The 25,792-nt window shown below is 48.0% G+C and overlaps 1 protein-coding gene across 10 annotated transcripts in view; it reads right to left on the bottom strand.

The window, feature by feature from the left end:
• The window catches only part of ARHGEF1 (Rho guanine nucleotide exchange factor 1), a 1,792,426-nt gene that overhangs the window by 753,343 nt on the left and 1,013,291 nt on the right, over window positions 1–25,792 (bottom strand). For all 10 annotated transcript variants that reach the window (XM_069640923.1, XM_069640913.1, XM_069640921.1 and 7 more), the window contains 2 exons: window positions 10,403–10,546; window positions 9,465–9,547 (listed from right to left, as the gene is read on the bottom strand). In XM_069640923.1, the coding sequence (XP_069497024.1) occupies window positions 9,465–9,547; window positions 10,403–10,546 (227 nt within the window). The remainder of the gene's footprint in view (window positions 1–9,464; window positions 9,548–10,402; window positions 10,547–25,792) is intronic.

The raw sequence follows: 25,792 nt of genomic DNA, 5'->3' as shown, positions 1-25,792 counted from the left end.
TGTGAGGTCGTATCTTGCACAGCCTCCTCTCAACAGGCCACAGCGCTGGGCTTCTCGCGTGGCACGAGCACTTCTGCCATAACAAAGCATTTTGCCACGCTTCAGCATGTGCAGCCTTCCTGCATCTGCCTGGATGCCTCCGCTGGTGTGAAGAGTTCCTGCGGATTTCTTCCAGTGTCTAATGTTATTGAAGCAGCAAGTTAGCAACTAAAAAAGGAGACCTAAAAACTGACTCAAGAAGGGGACACAAGCAGCAACTTGAGTCGGAGGTAAGAGGGGGTTGCCCTGGACACCTATGTGCACTCCAACTCTCTGGAGCGACTTCTTGGAATCAAGTAAGCAATACCTGTTCCCCCACAGTACCTTGAGTTTGAAGAAAGGGTTCGTGTTGGCATATCCGTGATGTGGCAGCTCTGGAACAGACCTCTGGATTCCTTGGTATGGTGACGAAAGGCAGGACAAAGGACAGAAGCAGTCTTGAGGGAGGACATGTAGCACAATTTACAGCAACTTCTTGGTTCACTCTGCAATTTTGGCACCTTTTCAGCAGCACCAACAAAAGGACATGCATCGCCCGGTCTCAATCTTCTTCGCATCCTGCAATCCCACACTCTGGTGAGGAGGTCTGGGTAAGTTGGATCGAATCTCTGGAGTGTCCCTACAGGCTCAGCAGAGATTTGGACGGATTCAGCCTTTCCACGACGATGCACTTGAAATGGGCAGAAGGTCTCCTGGTATTGGGGTTCCGCAGCTCTGGAAGCTCTTAGGACCGTGGGAGATGGCTAGTTTCAAAGATCACCTTGGGACTGGTTGTTCCCACCAGCCAAAGGGAAGGAGGAGTCCACTATGGAGCTCCTCTGTTGCATAGAAAATGGGGTAAGGACAGCAGTGGTCACTTCACAGTCTTGCAAAGGGTCTGCTGGCGTCTCTGGTCGGTTGTCCTCTTCAGTTATTTTCTGTTTTTAGTGTGTTAGGGAGAATTCTCATAAATGTGCTAATTCCCTTCACCTTAGAGACTCCCAGCAACTTTGCTGGATTTTGAGGACTTGATTTCTTTTACCTGGAAAGAGTGCAAGCCTTTTTTTTCCCACTCATGTATTTTGAGGTGTGTTTTACACTTGTGATCTTTGATTATGGAGATTCAGATAACTCCATAGGCATCATCTTTTCATGTGTGTTACAAAGCACCTTCAGTGCAGTGACACAGGGATGTCTTTTAGACTTCCCAAAGGTTTAAATACCTGGGATGAACTACTGTTTCCCAGAGCATGTAAAGTGAAATTGACTTTACTAGTCTTTCCAAATTCCTAGACCCAGCACACACCAGCTCACAATGGACTGCTGGAGGGGTTACATAGTATCCCCCTGGGTCTAAATACTCATGTAGCAGTCACATGCTACCCCTTCCTATTGAAAAGGCTGGTGGCAGTGGTTTTACAACGAACTACCAGGATTTTTCCCGACCGCGAACTCTGGTAGCTAAAAATCACGGGAGCCATGTTTTTCAAGATGGTGCCTTATGCCCCTTTGTTTAAACAGGTCCCAGTCTTCTTTTTTCGCCGTATCTTTTTGGAAAGGTCCTTCTAGAGTTTGTCTCTGCGCACCAAACCACGTTTGGTCCCTTTGTTCATGTGCCTTTGGCAGGCTTTGGGACTAAAGACCGCCTCTGGCGTCCGAGTGTCTTGGGTGGGCAGGAAGTGAGGGAGGTGCCCGAAACTCCCTGTGCTTAGTCTCCTACGAGACGCAAATGCACTGTGGCATGATTGGCTGGCTGACTGTCCGGCAAGGACAGCCACCCTGCTGGGTGAGTGACAGCTAGGCTGGAATGAAAGGGAGAAAACTGTTTAAAAGGTGAGTCTCTTGGACTGGAAAGCGGAGTCGACCACTGGAACGAAAGAACCTAAGAAGAGCTGGAACAGGACGGCTGCTGCAACTCCTGGACCGTTGGTTTGCCCGGTGATGCTCTGCTGCAGGTCCGAATTGTCAAGTTCATCTCGACAGAGAAGCCCCTTCAAGGACGACTTCTTCCTTTGAGTTTGTGGGACCAATCAACTCATAAGCCACCTGGATACCATTCTCAAAGCTGGTTAGGATTAACCAGGGAGAGGGATACCAGCTTGTGTGCTTGATTCTACAGCTACTGGAATTTAAGTGACTCCATTTTGTTTGCGTTTTCCGACGATCCCGTGCAGTGCAGGAGTCCCCCGATGTCGACCCTCTGGTCCCCACGACTGAGGCTCAGGAACAGTGAGATCTGCAGGAACTGCCAGGAACCAACGACTTCAGCTGCATTTGTTTCTTCATACTAAGGTGCTGTGCCAACTCGATTGAGAGAACGTCACTCTACCGGTGAAAGTTTGTGAAACTTTCCCAATTTACAGGCCTAATAAGCTTGTGACCCAACATATGATTCTTTTTCGCCTAAACTACTTCTGAGAACTTTTGCAAATACTTTACCGTTTGATACGAGAACTGCTGCTTCCTATCCAGAACACCAGCCCACTGACTTTGACCTAGTCCTATTGACTTGAATTTAACTCTTCTGGTGAACTGAAACTATTGGCATTGCCTAAGAAAGTATTAGTGATCTATTCTACTTAACTCGTGCCTTTTACTACCATTGAAAATACCTGAAGTGCCATTTTGTTCCTATTTCAGGGGAGCCTAACTTATTCAGAAATCTATTGGTTCAGTACGGACGTGTGTTTATGTATAATATTAAGTTGCCTCCTTCTAGTAAATGTTTTCCAAATGATTGTGTTATACATTAGAAACCACTGTGATTGAAAGACCTCTGTGAAACCTCTTGTACTGCTCACATTCACTCTTGAGATAAGTCTGGCTGCTCAGCTCACTACCAAAAACTGTGTGGTACAGATTTATACAAAAGGTTGGTTTGGCTTACACCTGTATTCCTAATTGTGTGTGGTGGTCCCAGAGGTAACTGCATGGAATTCTGCCCAACACAGTGGTCGACTTGCTTTACACTCCAGAAGCCTCACCTCTTATACAGTTCCAGCACACACTCCTCTGCAATCTCTTAGTATTTTACAGAAAGGGACATGTGGCTGTCCAATCAGGACAGCCAGACACCCTTTGTTAGGGTGAATTATCATTTCTGTGTTAATTTCCTTCTACCTTAGAGACCCCCAGCTCTTTTGCTGGACTTTAGGACTTTTTAATTTGTATCCTGTTAATGTTAAAGGATATTTGTACCACGCACTATCACCACCGGAGTGGTCCCCAGGGCTCTGGCGGATCTGAAAAGGAAAGGGGGTGAATTAGTGGGAACGAGCGGGATAAGTGCAAGAGAGCAGTGATGTGCTGTTGGCAGCTTCAGTTCGGTTAACACCGTTCGCTGAGCTTGGGGGTGCTTTCCGGTCGGTAGCCGTTGTGTGAAGTTATATGTGGTTTGTTTTGTTGTTGCAGTGTAGTAATGTTTGTGCGGTTTGTTGTGCTTTAGGGTTGTGGTTGTGTTTGGTTAGAGTTTGAGAGGTGTCTGCAGAGGAGTGAAATTGTTAGTGGGTTGGTTATTGACCTTGCTATCTAGAAGTGATATGTGCTAAATTTCCACGTTCTTTCTAGATGTGACGCGTGAATATCTCTGCATTTCTATCTAGATCCGGCACGGGCTAATATTCAAAATCCTGTCTATATATGACGCACGCCTATATTCACAATTATATCCAAATGTGGCACTGGCCCACCTTCAAAATCCTGTCTAGATGCGCAAGCTAGCATTCACAATTCTATCTAAATGTGGTATTGGTAATATTACCAATGCAGTCTAGATGTGGCAAATGCTAATATTCGCTATTCTATCTAGACGTGGCACTGGTAGACATTCATAATATTGTCTCAATGTGACACGTTAATATTCACAATTCTATCTAAGTGTGGCACTTGCTAACATTCGCAAGTCTGTCTGGGTCCGGTGCAGGCTAATGTTCACAATTCTAACTAAATGTGGTACTTGTTATTCACAATTCTGTCTGAGTCTGGCGCAGGCTAAGGTTCACAATGCTATCCAAGTGTGGCACTTGCTAACATTCACAATGCTATCCAAGTGTGGCACTTGCTAACATTTACAACCCTATCTAGATGCGACGCATGCTAGTGTTCACAATTGTATCTAGTTGTTAAGCAGGTTAGTGTTAATAGCCTGGTTTTAAGGCAGGATCGAATGGCAGGGTTTCTGTAGTAGAGTGATTTCTCTACTCACCCACCCAGCCCACACATACCTTGATGGTTGCTGCTGGTTGACGGCTGGCCACTGACCTCCCCTGCTGACACCTGAAAACACAATCTGGTGCCGCCTCTGTGGGAGCCACCCTTTGCCTTGTAGCCCTTAGCCACAGGTGCTGCACGGGCAGAGGACTGCCCTGGGAAGGTCAGTTATGACCAGGTGGACGTACCAATCAGGGGAGGTGAGCGGGCTGGGAGGCGGGAAGGCAGGACTGAGAGAAAGCCAGACACAAACAGAGGACTACATCCCAGGGACTGCACACTCTACATGCAGGCCAGCACAGAAAAACAGGGTCAGAAGCAACAAAAACACAAGAGAAACCCATCACAATAGCACAAATTGGTCCAAAAAAATGACTAAAAAAACACTTGAACCCCTCCACTAGAGTACATGAAAGAGGCCAAAAACGGATTACAATTCATGTACAACTACTCACTGAGCATCAACCAGCCCCTAAAGCTGCTTCCCAAGTGGTTTCCCTACCAGATCCTTCGAGATTGCAGTCCAGAAGGCAAGGGGGAAATGGATGCAGGGAGCAAGGCAGAGACACACCTGACTATTCCAGCCAATTGCAAGAGGGCGATGGGTTGAGAAAGGTGGGAGGGGGAGTGTCTGGATGTGTTGGCGGGGCAGGGGTTAGTGAGATTACAGACTGGGGGGCAGTAGATAGTGCTGTTCTGCACAGTAGAGCCCCAGCATGTAGCCCTATTCCTGGAGGTGTAAGGGACGGTTGGGGAGTGGGTGTTAGAGTATGTGAGGTGAGGGGGGAGAGGAGGATGGGTGTGGAGAATTGTGTGATAGTTAAGGGAGAGGGGAGATGGTGAAAGAGTAGGAGGGGAGGTGGGGGACTGTGGAAGGGGGGAATGGGTGGCAGGGAGTGTCCTTGGCTAAGTATTTGGCGTGCCAGTTTACAGCTCTGATCTGGGCAGAGTAAGGCATGGGGATGAAGGCTGACCAGAACTTTTGGCAGGTGGAGAGGTCTGAGTAGAGGTGGGGGGGGTGTGCTGCTGTGAGATCTGGTCAGGGCAGTGCTCACAGTCTAAGCCTAGGGATACAAGCTAGAATCGGTATGAGATAGTGCCCTAGAAGCGCCAAGGAAGCCTAGAGGGGTACTGGGGAGAGGCAAATGACTATGTATATTAGAGTACAACAGTAAGTCGGGTGTCCTAGAATTAATAGAAGTGACACGGTTTTAATTGAACAAAGTAATGGCTTTGCTCACCATCCGTGCCACCTTATTTGGAGTTGCTGCAGTAGGCTGCTCCGCTGGGCGAACAGGGGCAAATAGTGCATGTGAGCTGGCAAGCAGTGCGCTGCCCTTTGCCCCTGCCCCATAGCAGGCTGCCTGGGCAAGGCTACCATTGGAGGCCCTCTGAAATGCAGCTGTTCCGGTCACGTAGGGAGGACACGGATCAATGAGAACCGAATGGGCGGGCGGGGAGGGAGTGAGGGAGGGACGGTCAGAGAGTGGATGAGGTGAATACGAGATGGCAGAGGGAAGCACTCCGAGGAGGCTGCCAGGACAAAAGGAAATGCATACCTGACTGCCTTAGGCAAAGTTTAGAGCAGAGTATTATTGTGATGGCAATATCTAGAACAAACTAGGCATGGTACTTCATGTAGTTAGTTGGTGAGTGGTTGTGTAATGGACTTGAGATGTCCTCAAGCTGGCCCTACTAGTATGGAGTGTTCACCACATCAGTTTGTAAGAAACAATCCCTAAACATACAAAAGTCTTTAGCCTTTTCAGAGACGACCTTTCTTCATTCTCCTGTATCACACAACAATTCATTACGTAAAGTGCATACCGACCTTCCCGTATGGCTGTGCAAGGTGCTCCTTTCCTCATGTTCTAGCCGGATTTCCTTCAGTGCTACAAGGTTTTCTGTTGGTTTGTTCTTCCCCTTGTAAACCGTTGGATAGGTGCCTTCGCGCAGCTTATCCTGGAGTGAGCAAGACCTTTTTCTCACTCAAGTATTTTTATCTGATTTGGGCTCTGTTTCTTTTGGGTTTGGAGTCTGACAAACTCCACAGGCATCACCTTTTGTATTCTGACACACAGCACCTTCAGTGCAGTGTCACAGAGAAGTCCTTTGTATTTCTCTTAAGGTTTACAAACCTCTTGGTTAAACTACTGTTCCCAAGAGTAGTAAAGTGAAATTGACTTTACTAACCTGTTTTTCCTATGTAGGTCCAGTACAGCCCATCTTCTGTGGAAGTACTGGGGGGTTACTTCGTAGCCCCTTTTCCTACTTACTCATGTAACATTAATGTTACCCTCACTACATTTAATGGCTGGTGGCAGTAGCTTAATTTTCCTACCATTGTGCGTTTTTACCGCAGGCTGAATCCTCAGCTGCATTATTGCACCCAGGGATGCCCATCTTGTCAAAATGGCCCAGCCTTCTTTTTTCGTCATTTCGTACTTGTGAGGTCTTTCTTGGGTTTCACTCTGTGCGCCAAACCAGGTTTGGTCCCCGAGTAAGTTTTTTCTTTGGCGAGCTTCAGTGCTGAAACCCGCCTCTGGCTCCAGCGTGCCTGTGAGGGCAGGAAGCGAGGGAGGTGCCCGAAACTCCCTGTGCTTAGTCTCCTTGGTTACAGGAATGCACCCAAAGGTGATTGGCTGGCAGGCTGTCCATGGAGGACAGCCATCCTGCTGTGTGAGCAGGGGTGTCGCTAGCTCTGGAAAGGATCGGGGGCTAGGCTAATGTTGGGACTGTCGGGACTCAGGGCTGGTAAGTCTTTTGGTTGTATGCCCTGAGCTTCTACCCGGGGCCACAACCAAAGGACCTGGGGCCATCGCCCCATTAGCCCCCCCCCCAGCAACGTCTCTGTGTGTGAGTGACAGCTAGACTGCGAATGAATGGGAGAAACCTGCATAAAAGCCGAGGACTCTTAGACAGAAAACAGAGTCTACCACTGGACGAAGGAACTGAAGAAAGAAACTGGAAGAGAAGCTTGCTGCACCTTCCTGGAATGTTGGTTTGCCCGGTGAAGCCACGCTGCAGTGCTGAAGCTCCAGATTTCATATCGACTAGAGAAGCCCGGAACAGACTACTTCTTTGCTTGGGTTGGTGGGACCAACTGACCCCAAGACGAACTTGACTGGAACACCTCTCCCTGCTGGCTGTACTACTTTACTGCTGCTGGAATCAAGGAAAGAGTGCATCGTCTTTAAGCCGGACCCGAGCTCCAGGAAGATACTAAGTACCCTCTCGCATCAGGACAACCCAAGCCTGAGCCACCTCAACACAGTGCTGGACCCCAGAAGCAAAGGAAGCCCACAAGGTATCCAAGAATCTGCGGTAGTGCTATTGACCGTAAGCTAAAACTGTGAAGTGCCGCTGAATTGGAAAGAGCCCTTTGCCGCCAACAACCTTCAAACTGCAGTGCAGGAGTCATCCTGATGTCCTCCCTCTTGTCCCGAAGAGTGAGGCCCAGGAACTGCAGGACTGCAACCTGACCAGAAGCCATCTAGATCCTCTTCTTCCAATCCAAGGTACTGCCTTGACTAAAGGAGTAGTTACCTTTTTGGTCTGTAGCTCATCAGTCTCATTGGAGACTTACACTAGCTTCTTTTTCTGCAGAGTTGCTTGCAGCTTTGCTTTTACAAGCCTTACAGCTTGTGGCCCAACAGTGATTATTTTCTACAAACTCTCTATATAACATTGTGCATGTCTTTTGTGTCATCTACAAGAAGTGCCTCAGATCCCCTAGACATTGTTTCAATTGTCATTGGCCGTCATGGCTCCCTGCAGACTCTTCTGACCCACTGACTCTGTGTTTAACTGTGCCTCATAGGTGGTACATAAACTACTTGTATTGCTGTGAAAGGGTCAACCTACACTGCATTGAGAGATTGTAAAGTTCTCACCTGTTCAGAGAACTTGCTAACCTTTTTCCTTCTCCAACCTTTTCCACCAACTCAGCATTGCATTAAGTGTTAAAAGTAATATATCAATGTCCACAGTGTCCTAGCTATTGAAGTCACCTCAGGGTGTAGAAGTGTGTGTGACATCCCAAAAGTGTATCTACTTGCTTAACTTAAATATGAAGCAGTGTTTTTGAATTGTATTTTATTGTTGCATATTGCCCTTTCAAAATAAGGCTTATTTTAAAACTGACTGTTTATTTTACTAGAAAACCTTGACTATAAGTGTAATTTGACTACATGTATTTGTGAACCTTTATGTTACACCTTTAAAGCTCACAATTACCCCTCTTAAGATAAGTCTGACTGCACAGTCACTCTACCAACTTGTGTAGTATGAACCGATACCAATAGTTGGGTATCTATTGCCAAAAGGACAGGGCTGGTGTAGTCTCCCACAGGGTTACAACATACAATCTTGCCTAACACCCTGTGGGAGCTGGTCCTATTCAGGCACTCTGGCAGACAAAGGACAGGGGGGTGAAAGACTCCTCCCCCACTTCCTGCCTGTCCGGACACACTGGAGCCTAGGCGGGACAGACACACACACACACACACAAAAAATGGTAGAAGGGCTAACAAAGAACAACGACGATAGTTATGGCGAAAAAAGAAGGAAGGACCCAGGTTGGTACTTGGGTGCCCCTATTGTGCACTACTGAGGTTGTGGACATAGCATGTGGTATAGAAAATACACGACAGTTGGTAGAACATGTCCACTGCCACCAGCCATAACTAGGTGATTTTCTATGTGACTAAAAAGTCCCAGGAGCAGAGAAAAGGAGATACGAAGTATCCATTTGGCACCCCACTGAAGGTGGTGTGTGCCAATCTCTCAGACTATACAGTTTTGGGAGAAATACTAAGCATCACTCTAAAATTAAGAAGAGTAGTTTACTTAAGGACATAGGAAAATAATCTTAAAAGGGGACCCTTGGGGCCCCCAGCAACACTGCCCATAAAGAGCTGTGTGCTGCAGTAGAAAAACACAGATGCCTTTAAGAGCTACGGAGCAGACTCCATAGTACAGGTAGATGTACAAAGAAAAGAGTTGCAAAAGACCGATCCCATAAGAATGAATGAGTAGAGAAAGGCTCCACTCATTCAGGATTAAAAGAAAAAGGTCCAGAAGTCCAGCAAAAAGTGCTGGGGGTCTCACTAGGAGAGGGGATGAAGCACAATAATGATACATTTCCCTAACATGCTTTACATCAATTGAGAAATTTAAGTTAGAAGGCCCCATGTCAAATAAAAGTTCCCCCTCTTCTCCCAAGGACCCTCCTTTACCATGTCTAGCAGAACGTCTCCAATTTCCATCACCACAGAGTTATTCTCCTGACGAAGCTTCTTCAATTGTTCCAGAAAGAGGGCTGGAAAGAGAAAAATGAGTGACAAACCAGTACAGAGGTAGTAAACAGTCTGAACAAGGCCTTACAGCACTGCAGCAAGAGGAGAAAGTATGGCATTTAAAGTGCTTCATTGCACTCGGAAGAGGTTTCTTACAGAAGGCAGATGCAGAATTATCCCAGAAGGAGGCAGAAGGGCATTGTGCCTATACTGAAGGCAATGTGATGTCACAAGAAATGGAGGTAGGACTGCATATCACAGGAAGAGGCTAAAGGCCCAATACTGAGTCTACCACCCAAACAGGTGGCTAGCACAAAGACTGTTAGGCTCTGCATACTGAAAAGGCTTTTCCATCTTCATCCCTTTCATGCATTTATGAATACCCTTTAGAAGACAGAAAATGATATACCTCTGGGAAGCACTCTACTCTTGACGCCAATGAAAACTTATGGACTGTCACTTTCTAGGCACCTTTTTAAATGCAATCTTTCCCCGTTGCTTATAAGCAGCTGAGAAGTAGTGCATATGCCCTTCAAAACCATAAAATAAGCATCTGTTTTTTGTGGCATGGCATCATCTGGCCAGAGATGGAACAAAATGAAAGGACAAGGTAAGATATTGCTAAGCAAACAGTGTTTCTATCAGGCAGAAGAGGGAAAGCATACATGCAGTTGCACAAGATAAGGTGGGAAGGACGGCATTCTCATGGTCATGCACACATCATTGTGCCAGATTAAAACGGACCAGTGTCACTGATGAAGAGAAAAAGTTACACTGATTGGTAACAGTGCAGTGTACTAGGCAGAGGGAGTAAAGCATTGAGCTGGAGCTATGTGCAACAGTGTCTACTGCTTAGGAGTCACTACTCAGACACTTACCATGCGGTTCAATCAACTCCTCCAAACTGGGGAAAATGGCCGCCAGCTCGGGGTCAGAGAACCAGACGTTCAGCATGGGTTGGTAGAAGACCTCAAGAAGCACCTTCAGCATTCGCACATGGGCGTGCTCTGTGATGAAGAGCTCTATTAGGAGAGATAAGAAGGTAAGACGCAGCAGAAACTATTGATCAGAGGCATACATAATCAGTGCAGAGACAACAGAAGGAAGAATGCATGTTACGGAGCAGTGCACTTAGTACAGCGATAACCGATGCTATGCTCAAGTTTTCTTGTGAACTGAAGTGGTTATTTTCAAATGGCGCTATTGTTGGGGAGATGAAAAAAGTTACTTACCTGTAACTACTGTTCTCCAGCATGGGTCTGGCATGAATTCACATGCTCATGACTATTCCCCGTCGTCAGGCTGGGAATCCTCAGTAAAGAAAAAATCAGTTTAATTACTGAACTGTCTTTCTCCTAACAACCAATCACTGAGCTCTGGGTCATACTGCCCACAGCCAATGAATGCCCTCTATCTAAGCCCCTCCCTCTGGCAGCGATCATCAGATTTGGTAGCACGTAAAGTGGCAGTAGGACCAAGAGAAGAGCCGCAGAGGGGCAGGCGGGAGGGTTCACGTGTGAATCCATGCCCATGCTGGAGAACAACAGTTACAGGTAAGTAACCTGTTACTTCTCCAGCACGGGGCCTGGCATGGATTGACATGTGAACCACAGGAGGTGCCAAAGCTCAACATAAGCATCTCTTACCTCCTCACCAGGCTCACCTCCAGGCAAACAGGTTGCGCAGCACTGCTTGGCCGACTCTGGACTCCTCCCTGGAATCCCTGTCGACGCAGTAGAATCTCGTGAAGGTGTGCATCGACCTCCACGTAGCAGCCCTGCTGATGTCTAGCAGGGGCACACCAGACATGAACGCTGTAGTTGCATCGATCGCTCTGGTCGAATGGGCTCTCGGACGGCTAGACAATGGTCGGTTTGCCAACCGGTGACAATGGGTGATGCAGCTGGAGAGCCACCTGGAAATCGAAGTCTCAGAGAGGGCCTTCCCATAGTTCACAGGGCCAAAGCTCACAAAAAGTTGCGACGTCTTCCAGAAACTCTTGTGCGGTCTACGTAGAACTCCAGCACTCTAGCCACATCCAGCGAGTGCAAAGTCCTTTCAGCCTGCAACGAAGGCGTCGGAAAAAACACAGGCAACACCAAGGGCTCGTTTAAATGAAAGTCCGACGGCACCTTGGGCATGAAGGAAGGGTGCGTCTGCAGCACCACCCTTGTGTCGTGAAAAGTCAAATGAGGTGGCTTACAGGACAGGGCCTGAATCTCACCCACTGGTCATGCAGAGGTGATGGCCACGAGGAACGCCATCTTCCACGACAAGAACTTCCGTGGAACTGTCTGCATAGGTTGGAATGGAGGGCCCATGAGCCTAGTCAGCACCACATTGAGTTCCCGGGCCGGGGCTGTAGCCTTCACCTGTGGGAATGAAAGGAACAGTCCTTTAACAAACTCCTTAGCCAGACCGTGTGACCATAACGATGCCCGTCCCGGAGATCTGGTGTAGCGGGAGCTTGCCACCAGATGAACTTCGATGGAGACATGAGCCACACCTGCTTTGGCCAACGACAGCAAATATGGTAGTAGCTGCAGAGACTTGACTCGTAGAGGATCAATCTTCTGAGCACGGCCCCAAACAGCGAACCTCTTCCATTTATGCCCGTAGCATGTTAGAGTAGATGATGCTCTGGCCTTGGCAAGAACCTTCTTGCAATCCGCTGAGAGATCGAATTCCCTGAACTCTAACGCTGCAGGAGTCAGGCCTTCAGGTTCAGCGGTCCTGGGTCGTGGTGCAGAATTGCGCCTCCTTCCCTGGTGAGAAGATATGCAACCACAGGAAGCTTGACTGGAGAGGTCCCTGACATGCTCAGAAGGTCTGGGTACCAGATCTGCCTCGGCCACGCTGGTGCGACGAGTATCATCCTACACCGGGACTGTCTGAGTTGATTGAGGAGTCGAAGGAGCAATGGAGGGAACGCGTACAGAAACAGGACGTCCGAGGGGAATGACAATGCGTCCCATATGCTTCCCATCCTGGGAAAGATGCTGGCGAACCTCTGGCACTTGGTGCTCGTCGCGGTCGCAAATAATTTGATTTGGGGATTGCCCCATCTGCGGAACAGGTGATGCACGTGGTCCTGCCAAAGTTCCCACTCGTGGCAAGAGCGCAATTCCCTTCTGAGAGAGTCAGCGACACTATTCTTTACTCCTGCAAGAAGAAAAGGAATGAGGAACATCCCCTGGGCGACTGCTATAGGAGAGGAAATCAACTCTCCAAAAGCAGCTACTGCAAGTCTCAACCGAGAAGAGTAGAACTACAAAAGGTAAGTACCCCTTAGTAAGAATAGTACCTTAGCTTAGAAGAAGAGGATCTAGCTGGCTTCTGTATGGTTGCAGTGATGCAGATCCTGTGTTCCTGGGCATCAGTCATGGGGACAAGAGGGAGGCTGTCTGGAGGACTCCTGCACAGTAATTCGATGGTCGGAGGCAGCTATGGGCGTTCTTCGGATCAGCTGCACTTCGCGGTTTCAGAGCTTGGTAAATAGCACCACCACAGATCTTGGACACCGGTTGGGCTTCCTTCACTCCTTGAGTCCAGCACTCTGGTGAGGTGACTAGAGCTTGGGTCGACCTTCTTCGTGAGGGTCCTCAGGAGACTCCTGGAGCTTTTGGCCCACTTACAGACCTTGCACTCGACTACAGATTTCTCAAGCCCTGGCACTCGGTTCCAGCAGCAGCAAAGTAGTACAGCTAATTGGGGACGGTCTTCCAGCAAAGGTCGTCTTGGTTTTAGTTGGTGCCACTAACCCAAGGGAAGAAGTCGTCCTTTCCGGAGCTTCTCTTGTCGATCAGAAAAAAGGAGTTTCAGCACAACAGCAGGGCTTCACCGGGCAGTTCAACTGTCCAGGAGGATGCAGCAAGCTTCGCTCACAGTTTCTATGTCGGGGTGTTCTTCCCATTGGTCAACTCTGTCTTCAAAGAAGCCTTGTCTGCAGGTTTCTCCCATTCATGCACAGCCTATCTGTCACTCACACAGCAGGGTGGCTGTCGTGCAAGGACAGCCAGCTAGCCAATCAGGACTGGGTGCATTCAGGTAACCCTGGAGACTAAGGACATGGGAGTTTCGGGCACCTCGATCACTTCCTGCCCTGCCAGACACACTGGAGCCAGAGGCGAGTTTCAGTCCTGAATCCCGCCAAAGGCAAAACGAATAAAGGGCTCAAACCTGGTTAGGCACACAGAGTAAAACCCAAGAAAGATCTCACGAACAAGAAATGGCGAAAAAGACGACCGGGCCATTTTGACAAAATGGGCACCCATGGGTGCTATACTGCAGCGGAGGATTCAGCCGGTGGTAGAAAAGCACAGTGGTAGGAAAATTAAACCACTGCCACCAGCCATTTAAAGTTGTGAGGGTAACACAAAAAAAGTTACATGAGTAAGTAAAAAAGGGAGCTACTAAGTAACAACCCCAGCACTCCACATAAGATGGGTTGTGCTGGACCTACAACGAGAAAAGGTAAGTCAAGTCAATTTCACTTTACTATTCTTGGGAACAGTAGTTCACACAAGAAAAGGTATTTAAATCTAAGGAGGAACCTAAAGGATTTCTCTATGACACTGCACTGAAGGTGCTGTGTGTCACCATACAAAATGTAGATGCGTATGGAGTTCTTCAGATGCCAAAAACAAAGGAAACGCATAATCCAAATCAGATCAAAATACATGAAAGAGTAAGAAAAAGGGTTCACTCTCTCCAGGGTTCAAATTAACACGTCCTAAAGTCCAGCAAAAGAGCTGGGGGTCTCTAAGGTTAAAGGGAATTGGCACAGAAATTAGAATTCTCCCCAACAGTGGGACAGAAGGAAGCGAAGAAGATTGACCGGTCGATCCGTGTCCTCTGTAGGTGTTGCAGAAAAGGCACCAAAACTGCATAGTGGAACCAGAAGTTGCTGAAGTCGTGCTACAAGTCCTCCCTCAAGACTGCTGCTAAGAGATTCCGTCCAGAGTCCTGCCTTCAGTCATCAGACCAAGGAATCCGGAGGTCGGGTCCAGATCTGCAACATCACAGAGAATTCAGCACACACATTTTATTCTAATCTAAAGTACTGTGGGGAAAAAGGTATTGCTTACCTAATTCTAAGAAGTCACTCCAGAGCATTCGAGTGCATGCAGAGGCGTCCAGGGCAACCCCCCTCTTACCTCAGTCCCTTTCTCTAGTCCGTTTTAAAGTTTCCCTTGTTAGTTGTTAATTTTCTGCTACAGTAACACCAAAGACTGGAAGAAATCCACAGGAACTCTTCATTATTCGCAGCTTGTCAAGGCTTCAAGCCCTCTCCTAAATGCTTTTAGCTAGGGTAGTAGCATTTTAGGACTTAAAGGACTTACTATGCAAAAAAACAGTCTAGAACCTTGGACTAAGCTCACGTTACACTAACCATTTTCCTCCCCGTTATGCAAGATTATATGCAGTACCCTTTGGGAGACTACACCAACTTTGTCCTCCTGGCAAAAGGAACCCAACCTTTGGTATAAGTCTGTACTACACAGGTTGGTAGCGTGTTGAGCAGCCAGGCTTATCTCAAGAGGGGTCAATGTGAGCTTTAGGGGAGTTACTCAGAGATTTATTTATTTTATTTATTTGCATTTCTATAGCCCACTTACAGCCCTAGGGCATCGAGGCGCTGTTACATGAAATCTTGCATGAAAGTGTAATTGAGTAGGTTACAGGTGACCAAATCGCTCTCTTGGGTACAAGTGCATAGAAATCGGTGACTTAATACATGAAAGGTAGGTGTCTTGAAAACATAATCAAGTGGGCAAGCAATCAGTAATACATCCGAAATAACATAGCAACAGAGTAGGGAATACAGTTATACAAAAAGCTTGGTTTTGATGGCTTTACGGGAAGCTTGGTGGGACTCTATCATCCTTAGGTGAAAGGGAAGAGCGTTCCAGTGAGAAGCGGCCAGTGTGGGAAAGCTAGACCCCGCAGCGTGAACTTTCAGAGATTTAGGAGTGATGATAGTGTTGGCATAGCCCTTTCTGAGGGGCCTTCAGGGATTAACAGTGACAAGTATTCAAAAAAACGCTTACACAAAAGGTTTCTTGATTAAACAATTATTAATTTATTCAACAGTTAGAGTAAGCCTTCTTCAGAAGGGGCAATGTAATAGTAACACACAAATACACTCCAAAATACACACACTCAATATTTCTAAATCAGTAAGTACCCTTTTGGGATGGCCCACAGACACTACCTACACCTTCAGGTGACTTCAATATTTAGGGTGCTGGGGACATTAATATCACTGTTGCATTAAGAACATTCTACAGAGGCGTGTCAAAGAAAAGAGGTTTTCAGAATAAGACAAGTATTCACACAATTATTCTCAAGCAGGTAAGTACTTTCAAAATAACCGCCCAACGCAAAGTCAGTTAACCCCTTCCTGGAAGGAAGCCAACAACTAAGCGGTAGAAAGGTTCTTCTTGAGATTTACCCTGTGCGCCAAACCAGGCTTGGTCCCATTGTTCACTTTACCTTTGGCGGGATTCACGATTGAAGCTCGCCTCTGACTCCAGGGTGTCTGGGGTAGTCAGGAAGTAAGTGAGGGAGGTGCCCGAAACTCCCTGTGCTTAGTCTACTAGGAGACCCAAATGCACTCTTTGGTGATTGGCTGGCTAGCTGTCCGGCAAGGACAGCCACCCTGCTGGGTGAGTGACAGCTAGGCTGGAATGCATGGGAGAGAACTGACTAAAAGGCGAGTTTTTTGGCTTTGAAGGCAGAGTCGACCACTGGACGAAGGAACCGAAGAAAATCTTGAAAAGGACACCTGCTGCAACTCCTGGAATGTTGGTTTGCCCGGTGAAGCCCTGCTGCAGTGCTGAAACTCCAAATTCGTATCGAAAGTGAAGCCCCTGCAAGGACGACTTCTCCCCTTGAGTTGGTGGGACCAATCAACTCCAAAGTAAGCCACCTGGACATCCATCTCGGAGCTGGTTGAATTTCCACAAAGTTGCTGCTGGAAACCGTATAGCCTGGGGGAGGAACACCAGATTGTGTGTTTTACTTTTAATCTGGCCTAGAGCTCCAGGAAGATCCTCTGGACTCCCAGGAAGCAGGACTGCCCGAGCATGAGCCCCCTCAACAGAGTGTAGGACCCCAGGAACAAGAAAAGCCCATCTCGACAGCCAGGAACCACAGTGTTGCTATTTGCGGTAGAAGCGAGAAGCTGAAACACTGAACAGCCACTGAATTGAAGATTGCTGGTTGCGAGCGGCGACCATCCCATTGCAGGAGTCCCCAGAAGTCCTCCCTCTTGTCCCCACGACTGAGGCCCAGGAACAGTGATATCTGCAGAGCTGCACAGGAACAGAAGTCATCTGCTGCACTTTTTCTTCAATGCAAATGTACTGTTAAAAGTCTGAGAGAACTTACCTTTTACTGTAGAGTTGCTTGCATCTTCTACTACTCACAAGTCTAATCAGCTTGTGGCCCTGCATTTGATTCTTCTTTTCTTCAAAGACGCCTAAGAGATTGTGCAAAGACTTTTTCTACTTACCAACCAGAAGTGCTGCATCCTATATAAGACTTTTGCCCATTGACTTTGGCGTAGCCTATTGTACTGAATGACTCTTCCTCGGGGGATCCAAAAGTATTTGCCTGCTTAAGAATATTTGTGCTCTCTTGCATGTTCTAAATAACCTTTTCATTTGACTTATTACTATATGATTCAAAAGATCAAGTTACTTACCAAATCTGGTAACGTTCTTTCGATGGGATGTTCCTCCGATGTATTCCACATCTATGACAGGTAATGTCCACAGCTGTGCTGCTTTGGAAGATTTTCGGCAGAGGGCGTCCTGTGTCGATGGTGTCAATCCAATGTCCCTCGAGGGCCTCTGTCGAGGGTCGACGTCACCAGATGTTATATCACCCGTAGCCTCAGTTGTAGTTTTTTCCCCAGAACACGTGGCACCAATCTCCTACCAGTCTGACTGCAGATAGCTTTGCGGAAACGTAAGCTGCAATCACATAGGAAATTCTCCAGAGCGGCAGGTTGGGAGGGCGATCTGGAATTCATCGGAGGAACATCCCATCGAAAGAACGTTACCAGATTTGGTAAGTAACTTCGAAGGGATTGTGTCCTCCGACGTATTCCACATCTATGACAGACTCCCAAAGCAGTACCAAACTATGGAGGTCGGAAAAGAATTTAGAATACCCAATCAAATGGCGGAATAAAGAACCACCTTACCAAAGCCAGATCCCGCCCGTGGATTGAATCCAGGGCGTAATGTTTGACAAAAGTATGTAGAGAAGCCCATGTGGCTGCTTCACAAATATCCCGAATAGGAACACCCCGCTGAAGGGCAGTGGAGGTAGCCACGCCCCTAGTAGAGTGAGCACGTAAACCTACCAGAGGGTCCTTAACCGCCAAACGGTAACACTCAGTAATAGTGAGGATGATCCACCTGGACAAGGTCTGTTAACAGCCTGGCCCAACCGGTATCCAGTATAACCGATAAAGAGCTGATAGTCCACTCTGACCCGGGACATCCGCAAAATATAAAAGCTCAGAGCTCTCCTAGGATCCAACCTATGGAGCCTCTCCTCTTCCTTGCAAGGATGCAGAGGAGGATAAAACGACGGAAGAACTACCTTCTGGCTTAAATGAAATTCAGATACGACCTTCGGCAGAAAAGAAGGCCGCACCCGAAGGACAACCCTGTCCTTATGGAAAACAGTAAAGGGTGGCTTGGCTGAAAGTGCCTGCAATTCACTCACTCTGCGAGCGGAAGTAACCGCAACCAAAAACACTGTCTTGAAAGACAACAGTCTCAAAGGACAAGAGTGCAAGGGCTCTAATGGAGCACCCATCAGAAACTTCAAAACCAAATTCAAATCCCAAATTGGCACCTGGAAAGGGGACGGCAGAAACACATTAGTCAGTCCTTTTAAAAAACTGCAAAATCAAAAAGGTATCTTAAAGAACACTCTTCAGACGAGCGCTTAAATATGGACAGCGCCGCCAGATAACCCTTAATGGTACCCACTTGCAAGCCCTTGTGGGCCAAAGAAAGCAGAACAGACAAAACCATAGGAATGGAACATTGGAAAGGATCAACATTCTGTCTCTTGCACCAGTCGCAGAACTTATGCCAACGGCAACAGTACAGGGACTTCGTTGCTGGCCGCCTGGCCGAAAGCAACACCTCCATCACATCATCCGGGAGGTCCCATTCCTTGTATCTCAACATTTCAGATACCAAGCATGAAGGTTGAGAGCCCTGACCTCTGGATGGAGAACCTGAACCCCCCCTCCCTCGAGAGCAGATCCTCTCGGTAAGGAAGATGGCGTGGAGGGCAGATGGACAATTCGAGAAGGTCCAGGTACCACGCTCTCCTGGCCCAAATCCAGAGCCACCGGAATCATGCGGGTCCCGAACCTCTGCAACACTTGAGGAGTGACAGGGACTGGAGGAAACGCGTACAGCAGCGGGAATGACCAATCCACCATGAACACGTCTCCTAGGGCTCCTCTTGGAGGAAATTGCCTTAAGCAGAATTTCTCGCACTTCTGGTTGACACTGGTGGCGAAGAGATCCACTTGCGGGGTTCCCCTAAGGGCGAAGATCTCCAGAAGGAATTCCTGAGCCAACTCCCACTCGTGAGAGACTGTGCTCTGCCTGCTCAGAGTGTCCACCGCCACGTTTTCGTCTCCGGCCAGATGAACTGCCGAGATCGAAAGACCTTGTTCGATGGCCCAGAACCAGAGCTGCATCGCCTCCCTGCACAACGGGAGCAACCCTGCCCCCCTTTTTTTGTTGAGGTAATGCAAGGCCACTGTGTTGTCCGTCATAATCAGGAAACGTTTCCCCTGCAAGCCTGATGGCTCTCAGCTCTTGGACTCCGACAGAGACCAATGACCGCTGACTGTCAGTCCATTGGCATGAGCACCCCATCCTGTGAGGGAAGCATCCGTCACAATCGTTACCTCCGGCCATGGTTGCAAAAACGGTTCCTCCTTCAGCAGGTTCCTTTCGTCGGCCCACCACAGAAGATCCTGGCAACCGAGAGTGGAATCTGCAAGGGATCCGACATCTTACCCGAGAACTGGGACCACTGCAGTTTAAGGGCCCATTGCAGGGATCTCATCTGTAGTCTGGCCTCTGGCACCAGAAAGATGCAGAATGCCATACGAGGCCCAGCAACCTTAAGAAGTCGAAAGCTGTGAGACACTGGGCACTTTGCAACTTGTCCAGCATCTGCACAATGTGATGAACCCTGACCTGGGGAGGCGAACATTTCCCCAGGGACGTGTCTAGCACAGCACTGATGTACTGGAGCTTTTGGGATGGTGTCAAATGCAACTTCCTGAATTTCAGGGAGAAGCCCAGCCTATGGAGGGTGCGGCAGGTGAGACCGAGATGATCCAAAACTTGCTCGAGAGCGCGCGCTCGGATCAGCCAGTCGTCCAGGTAGGGGTAGACGTGAATCCCCCCTCGCCTGAAGTACGCTACCACCACCACCATGAGCTTGGTGAAGACCATCGGGGAGGAGGTCAAACCGAATGGCAGGACCCGAAACTTAAAGTGCGGGTCGCCAGCTGCAAACCTCAGGTACTTCCTGTGCTTGGGATGAATCGGCACATGAAAGTACGCGTCCTTGAGGTCGAGAGACACCAACCAATCCAGAAGCCGAAGGGCCTGGAGGACCTGAGAAAGAGTAACCATCTTGAACTTGTCCTTCCTGAGAAGTTTGTTTAACCAACGCAAATGACGGGTCTCAGTCCTCCGTCTTTCTTGGGAATCAAAAAATATGGGGAATACCATCCCTTGTTCCTCTCCGCCACAGGCACCAGTTCTATGGCACCTTTCCCCAGCAGGGATAGGATCTCCTGCGCAAGGAGCGGATCTGGCTGCTTCAGAGAGAGCTTCCCCGGTGGATTGTTGTGAGGCCGCTGCAGGAAGAGAAGGCAGTAGCCGTGGGCTATGGTATCCAGAACCCATGCATCTGAAGTAATGGAACGCCGTTCTCCAAGATGCTGTGCTAGCCTGCCCCACACCCGCGAACCATGAGACATGGCCTCATGAGTGAGTTGTAGCGGCTGCGGCAGCTCCTGATGGCAAAGAGGCAATTGCCCGAGCGGCTTTGGCACCACAATTTCCCCGACCACCACAGGTACCTTTTCGCTGCCCCCTTTGACTGGCAGCCCCTCTTGCTCTACCAAAAGAGGAGTGGTAGCGAAAGGAACCTCCCCTCCATTGCTGTCCCCTAGGACGAAAAGGCGGAGGTTGCCGTACTGCAACGCTCAAAGACTTCGCTGCAGCTTTGGATGTCTGCAACCTCTCAAGGCTCTCGTCAGCCTTGCTGCCAAACAAATGAACGCCGTCAAAGGGCATGTTTAGAAGACGGGATTGCACATCCGGGGCAAAACCCGCCTTCCACAACCACACAACCCTGTGTATCACGATGCTCGCAGCCATGGACCGGCTGACACCATCTGCCGTGTCCAAACCCGACTGAAGGGATTCGCACGTAGCATCCTTGCCGTCTTGCACGAAGGCCAGAAAGCCATCCCTTTATTCCCCCTCGGGAATATGCTCAGCCGCAAAAGACGCACAGTTCCACAGAGTGTGTGTAAACTTTGCAAAGGCACAAGTGGAGTTGGCCGACTTCAACGACATACTCCCAGTAGAAAATACTTTCCTCGCCCAACCATCAAAGCACTGGTCGTCCCTTTCAGGAGGGATTATAGTGTACGCAGCCTGCTTCGAGGAGGCCGTAGCCGCCTGCACTACCAAACTCTCCGGAGTAGGGTGCGACGATAAGTAGCAGGGGTCACTACTGGATGGGCGGTATTTTTTCAGGAACGACCTGTTAACTGCCGACAGACGCTCTTGAGCAGTCCAAGCCGCCGCCACCCTCTTTTGCAAAGCCATGTGAAACGGCAACACTAGGTCAGTGGACGGACCCGGATCCAGGATATCAGTCAAGTCATCCTGATCAAACTCCACTGGGGGGAAAGACCACCCCAAGTACTCCATCACCTCTACATGAGACGCCTATAGGAAGACTAAGCATGCGCCCCTGGTTCAGGCCGGCCATACTCCACCTCCGGAGAGGCGTCGAGGTCACTGGCGTCATGCAATGACTGACGGGAGTTCCTCCATCTGACTATGACTATGCTCAGACAAAAGGTCATCTGGGACGACAGGATGCACAGGCAAGCCCATCTCCTGATCAGACAGTTCATCAACCTCCGAAATTTCTTGCAAAGGGTGGAAAAAATCTAATCTAGGAGGAGAAACAGACCTGGGCTCAAAAACAGGCCTCACAGACTTACTGCAAGCCTTCCTCAGAGGTTCCACAGCCCTCAGGGGCACCTCCGGCAAATCCTCCACAAACGGCGTCGAGGGAATCGGCGTCGACCGATGCGCCGACGGCATCGACGACTTCTTCGGGGGCAGAGCCTCGAGAACGTCCATTGACGGACATGGCGCTGATGGCGTCGACGCCTTCTTCGAAAGGCTTCACAGGTTTCGACGGTCTCGATGGTGTCGAGGACCTGGACCTGGCACAGCTATGGCGATCTCCCTTGTCCGATCAGGACCTCGACGGTTCCCGATGATCGAGACGACCTCCTGAGCCCGAAGGCGTGCGAGTGGTGGACCAAGCCTGTTCCCTTCCTAGAATGCCTCTAGGCAGAGGAATGGCGGGAACCACTCCTAGACCGAGACCCCCTGGATTTTCACCAACGCAGAGAGTCGCCCCTCGAGTCATCGGTCGAAAGCCCAGCGGACTTCGATTTACGGGGTTTGGACACCCTACCTACCTTTAATTTCCCCTTACGCTCCTGCAAGACCTTAGACGTCAGGGACTGGCAGTCCTCGCAGTAGTCAGTGGCGTGGCTTTCGCCGAGGCAGCAGAGGCAGATGTCATGCAGGTCCGTGATGGACATTTTCGAACCGCAGTCCCGACATTTTTTAAAGGCCGACCTCGGGGTAGTAGAGGAAGATGAAGACATCGTTCGAAGTAAAGAATCGAGATTCTTCCGAAGCAAACACGTTTGTGGAAAAAAACGAACTGAGGCTACGGGCGTTGCGTTTCCTATATATAACATCCGGTGACGTCTACCCTCAATGGAGGCCCTCGAGGGACATTGGATCAACGCCATTGACGCAGGACGCCCTCTGCCGAAAATGTTCCGAAGCAGCACAGCTGTGGACATTACCTGTCAGATGTGGAATACGTCGGAGGACACAATCCCTTCAAACAGTGATCTATTAAAGTCCCCAGCACCCTACACATTGAAGTCACCGGTGGGTGTAGGTAGTGTCTGTGGGCCATCCCAAAAGGGTATCTACACAGGGTAAGTACACTGAACCTTGGGTAGACATGCACATCAAAGAAACTCTTACATTTCTAATATATATAAAATTATATATTTGTTATATGTACACCAGAATTACTTTAAATATGTTAGACGTTTACACTAGAACACTTCGGAATACTTGATAACACACTTCAAAGGACACTTTCACTTTTGTGTGTGTTCGCAGTTACATTTGTAGCAACGTTAGTAAGGGAAAAGATAATGCTATTGTTACTACGCTGTTAGGGGGAATTCTCATTTCTGTGCTAATTTCCTTCAACGTTATAGACCCTGAGCTATTTTGCTGGACCTTAGGACTTTTTTTTCACCCTGGAGTGAGCTAGACCTTTTTCTCACTCTCTCATGTGTCTGACCCGATTTGTATTATGTGTTTCCACTGTTTTTGGAGTCTGAAACTCCATAGGCATCTACCTTTTAAATGGTGACACACAGCACCTTTAGTGCAGTGTCACAGAGAAATCCTTTAGATTTCTCATAAAGATTAAAAACCTTTTCTTGTGTCAACTACTTCTCCCAAGAATAGTAAAGTGAAATTGACTTTACTTATCTTTTCTCTTTGTGGGCCCAGCACACACCATCATATGTGGAGTGCTAGGGAGGGGGGGAGGGGTTACCTAGTAGCCCCTTATCCTACATTCTCATGTAACATTTTTAGGTCTCACTCACTCCAGGGTTAAAATTAAAAAGTCTTAAGTCCAGCAAAAGAGCTGGGGGTCTCTAAGGTTGAAAGGAATTAGCACAGAAATGAGAATTCTCCCTAACGGTGGCCTATACTAATTGTGTAGGATAAGGTCTGACTTCCCTAGAAATACGGTTAGGTTTCCTGAACAAGGCCTATGCTTTGGTCTGTGTACTTTAAAGCATAGTGTTCTGTTTTTATAATTGTGGTTATATATCATGTTATAGTACTTATTTACCCAGGATTCTTCTTGGCCTACTTGTATTTAAATAAACCCTTTATTTTTACAATATAAATTCTTTGTACCGATTCTACAGCCCTCTCTCCCTCCCAAGAAAAGCCTGGCTGCTCTGTCTGAGCAAACCTGAACTCTGGTGGTACATCCTTATACTAAGAGTGGAGTATTGTACTATCTCAGTTGAATGGTCCTAACAGTCTAGGGTGATACAAAAGTATCCCCATTGCACTGCAAGGTGCTGTGTGCAACATGAAAATGTTACCCAAACAGATAACAAAATCAAAAGACTAATGCAAAAGGTTTCCAGGTACTAACAGTCTGAAGAACTAGTCTGTTTCCCCATAACAAGTGAGCAAAAGGCCAGTGAAGGACATAGTAAAAACAAATAATGTGGGGGTCCATAGAATATGGAGGGAAAGTTGATAAGAGAAAGGTTTCCGAACACTGTGATGAGCCAAAGATCTAAAACAGGTTTAAACTGATGTTTTTATGTCAATGCCTAGGCAAAGGAATAACTTATTTTACTATGGCCTGCAACTGAGAAAGCTCCCCATAGCTAGACTTGCTGCAGCAGTCTCTATCGTAATCAACCACGGAATCCAGCCAGCACACTGCACTGTAACGTGCCTTGTTCATTATAATTCTCTATGGTCCCCTTTAGCATAGGATAAATGTCAGCCCAGGTTATTATATAATTGTGACACGCACTCTCTTTCCCTAGTCCACTGGAAGTTATCCAAATATGGCTCACCGTGGGGCGATTCGTTGTCATAGTGTCCTTGTTTTGTCCCCCAGCTTTCATTCAGCACACAGCCAATCTCCAGGCTCCAACACCTCTGACAGAGGGCCCAGCATTACCAGAACTCTTGAGTACTCCTTACAAGGGAACTCATAACAAATAACTGGTTTTAAGCCATCACTACTCACAGCAACTCTTCAGCACATCAAGGCCATCACACATCGATATCAGGATTTTGAAAAATACCAACACATTGCACTGCTAACTGACAAGGGGCCTCATTACGACCCAGGCGTTAAGGGTTAACGCCGTCGTTAACCCTTAACGCCTGATTCTGATTTTAACGGCTGCTTTTAGCAGCCGTTAAAATCCATGGCGCTAAACTGCCATGATGCTAATTACGCCACCGTAATTTATGGTGGCGTAATTAGCGCCTTCCCCACTCCCATTATGCCCTATGGGGCAAAAATGGGAATGGGGAAGGGAAAATGGGAAATGGGGATTTACCGCCCCACTCACCTTGGAATGGGGCGGTAAATCCGCCATCCACCATGGTCTAAACGTAGTTTAGACCATGGTGGTAAAGTTGGCGCAATTAGCGCCTGGGTTGGAATGACCCCCAAGATAATCGACTTCTCCAATATGAATAGTCCCTATTTTTTTCCTTACCGTTTTTGGTCTAAACCCATACTACTACACACGCAACCAGAATCACTACCACTCAACCTTATGTTCTCTTTCCCTTTTTGTTGTGAACCATTGTCTGTCTGTTATGTTCTCCAACTCTCCCTCTTTGCCATTCCCCACGTACATTCCCCCTCCACACCCAATTCCTTTTCACTCCACAGACCGCGATCTGGCTACAGTTCACCTATACAGACAGGGTTTTGATCTGATGCTTTAAGACTACTACAGTGGTGATGTGCGCAGTACAAAAGCCAATTAGCATAACAAAAAATGAAACTAGCAGGTGATATCACATAACACTCAATAATATATATACATTCACCATAGGTTCTTAACATGCATTCAAATGACAATCACATTGAAACAAGTCATTATTGCAAGAAAGATCGAACCAAGTCACAAGTGATTTTTCCCAACTTAAGCAGTCCAATCCCTAAAAAGAATGGGGCCTTTTGCCCAAAAGTCACAGGATACAAAATGCTTCTTCCCAGAATGTATCTGTAGCAGATAGTTGCATCTCTTCTTTTGAACAATCATCAACACAAATAACCTAAATTACTAAGTAAGCCAA

This window comes from Ambystoma mexicanum, chromosome 1q, assembly GCF_040938575.1.
Source record: "Ambystoma mexicanum isolate Mex_15411 chromosome 1q, UKY_AmexF1_1, whole genome shotgun sequence".
Taxonomy (NCBI): domain Eukaryota; kingdom Metazoa; phylum Chordata; class Amphibia; order Caudata; family Ambystomatidae; genus Ambystoma; species Ambystoma mexicanum.
The sequence above is the reverse complement of the archived record's forward strand: the minus strand, read 5'-3'. Positions and strand labels throughout refer to the sequence as shown.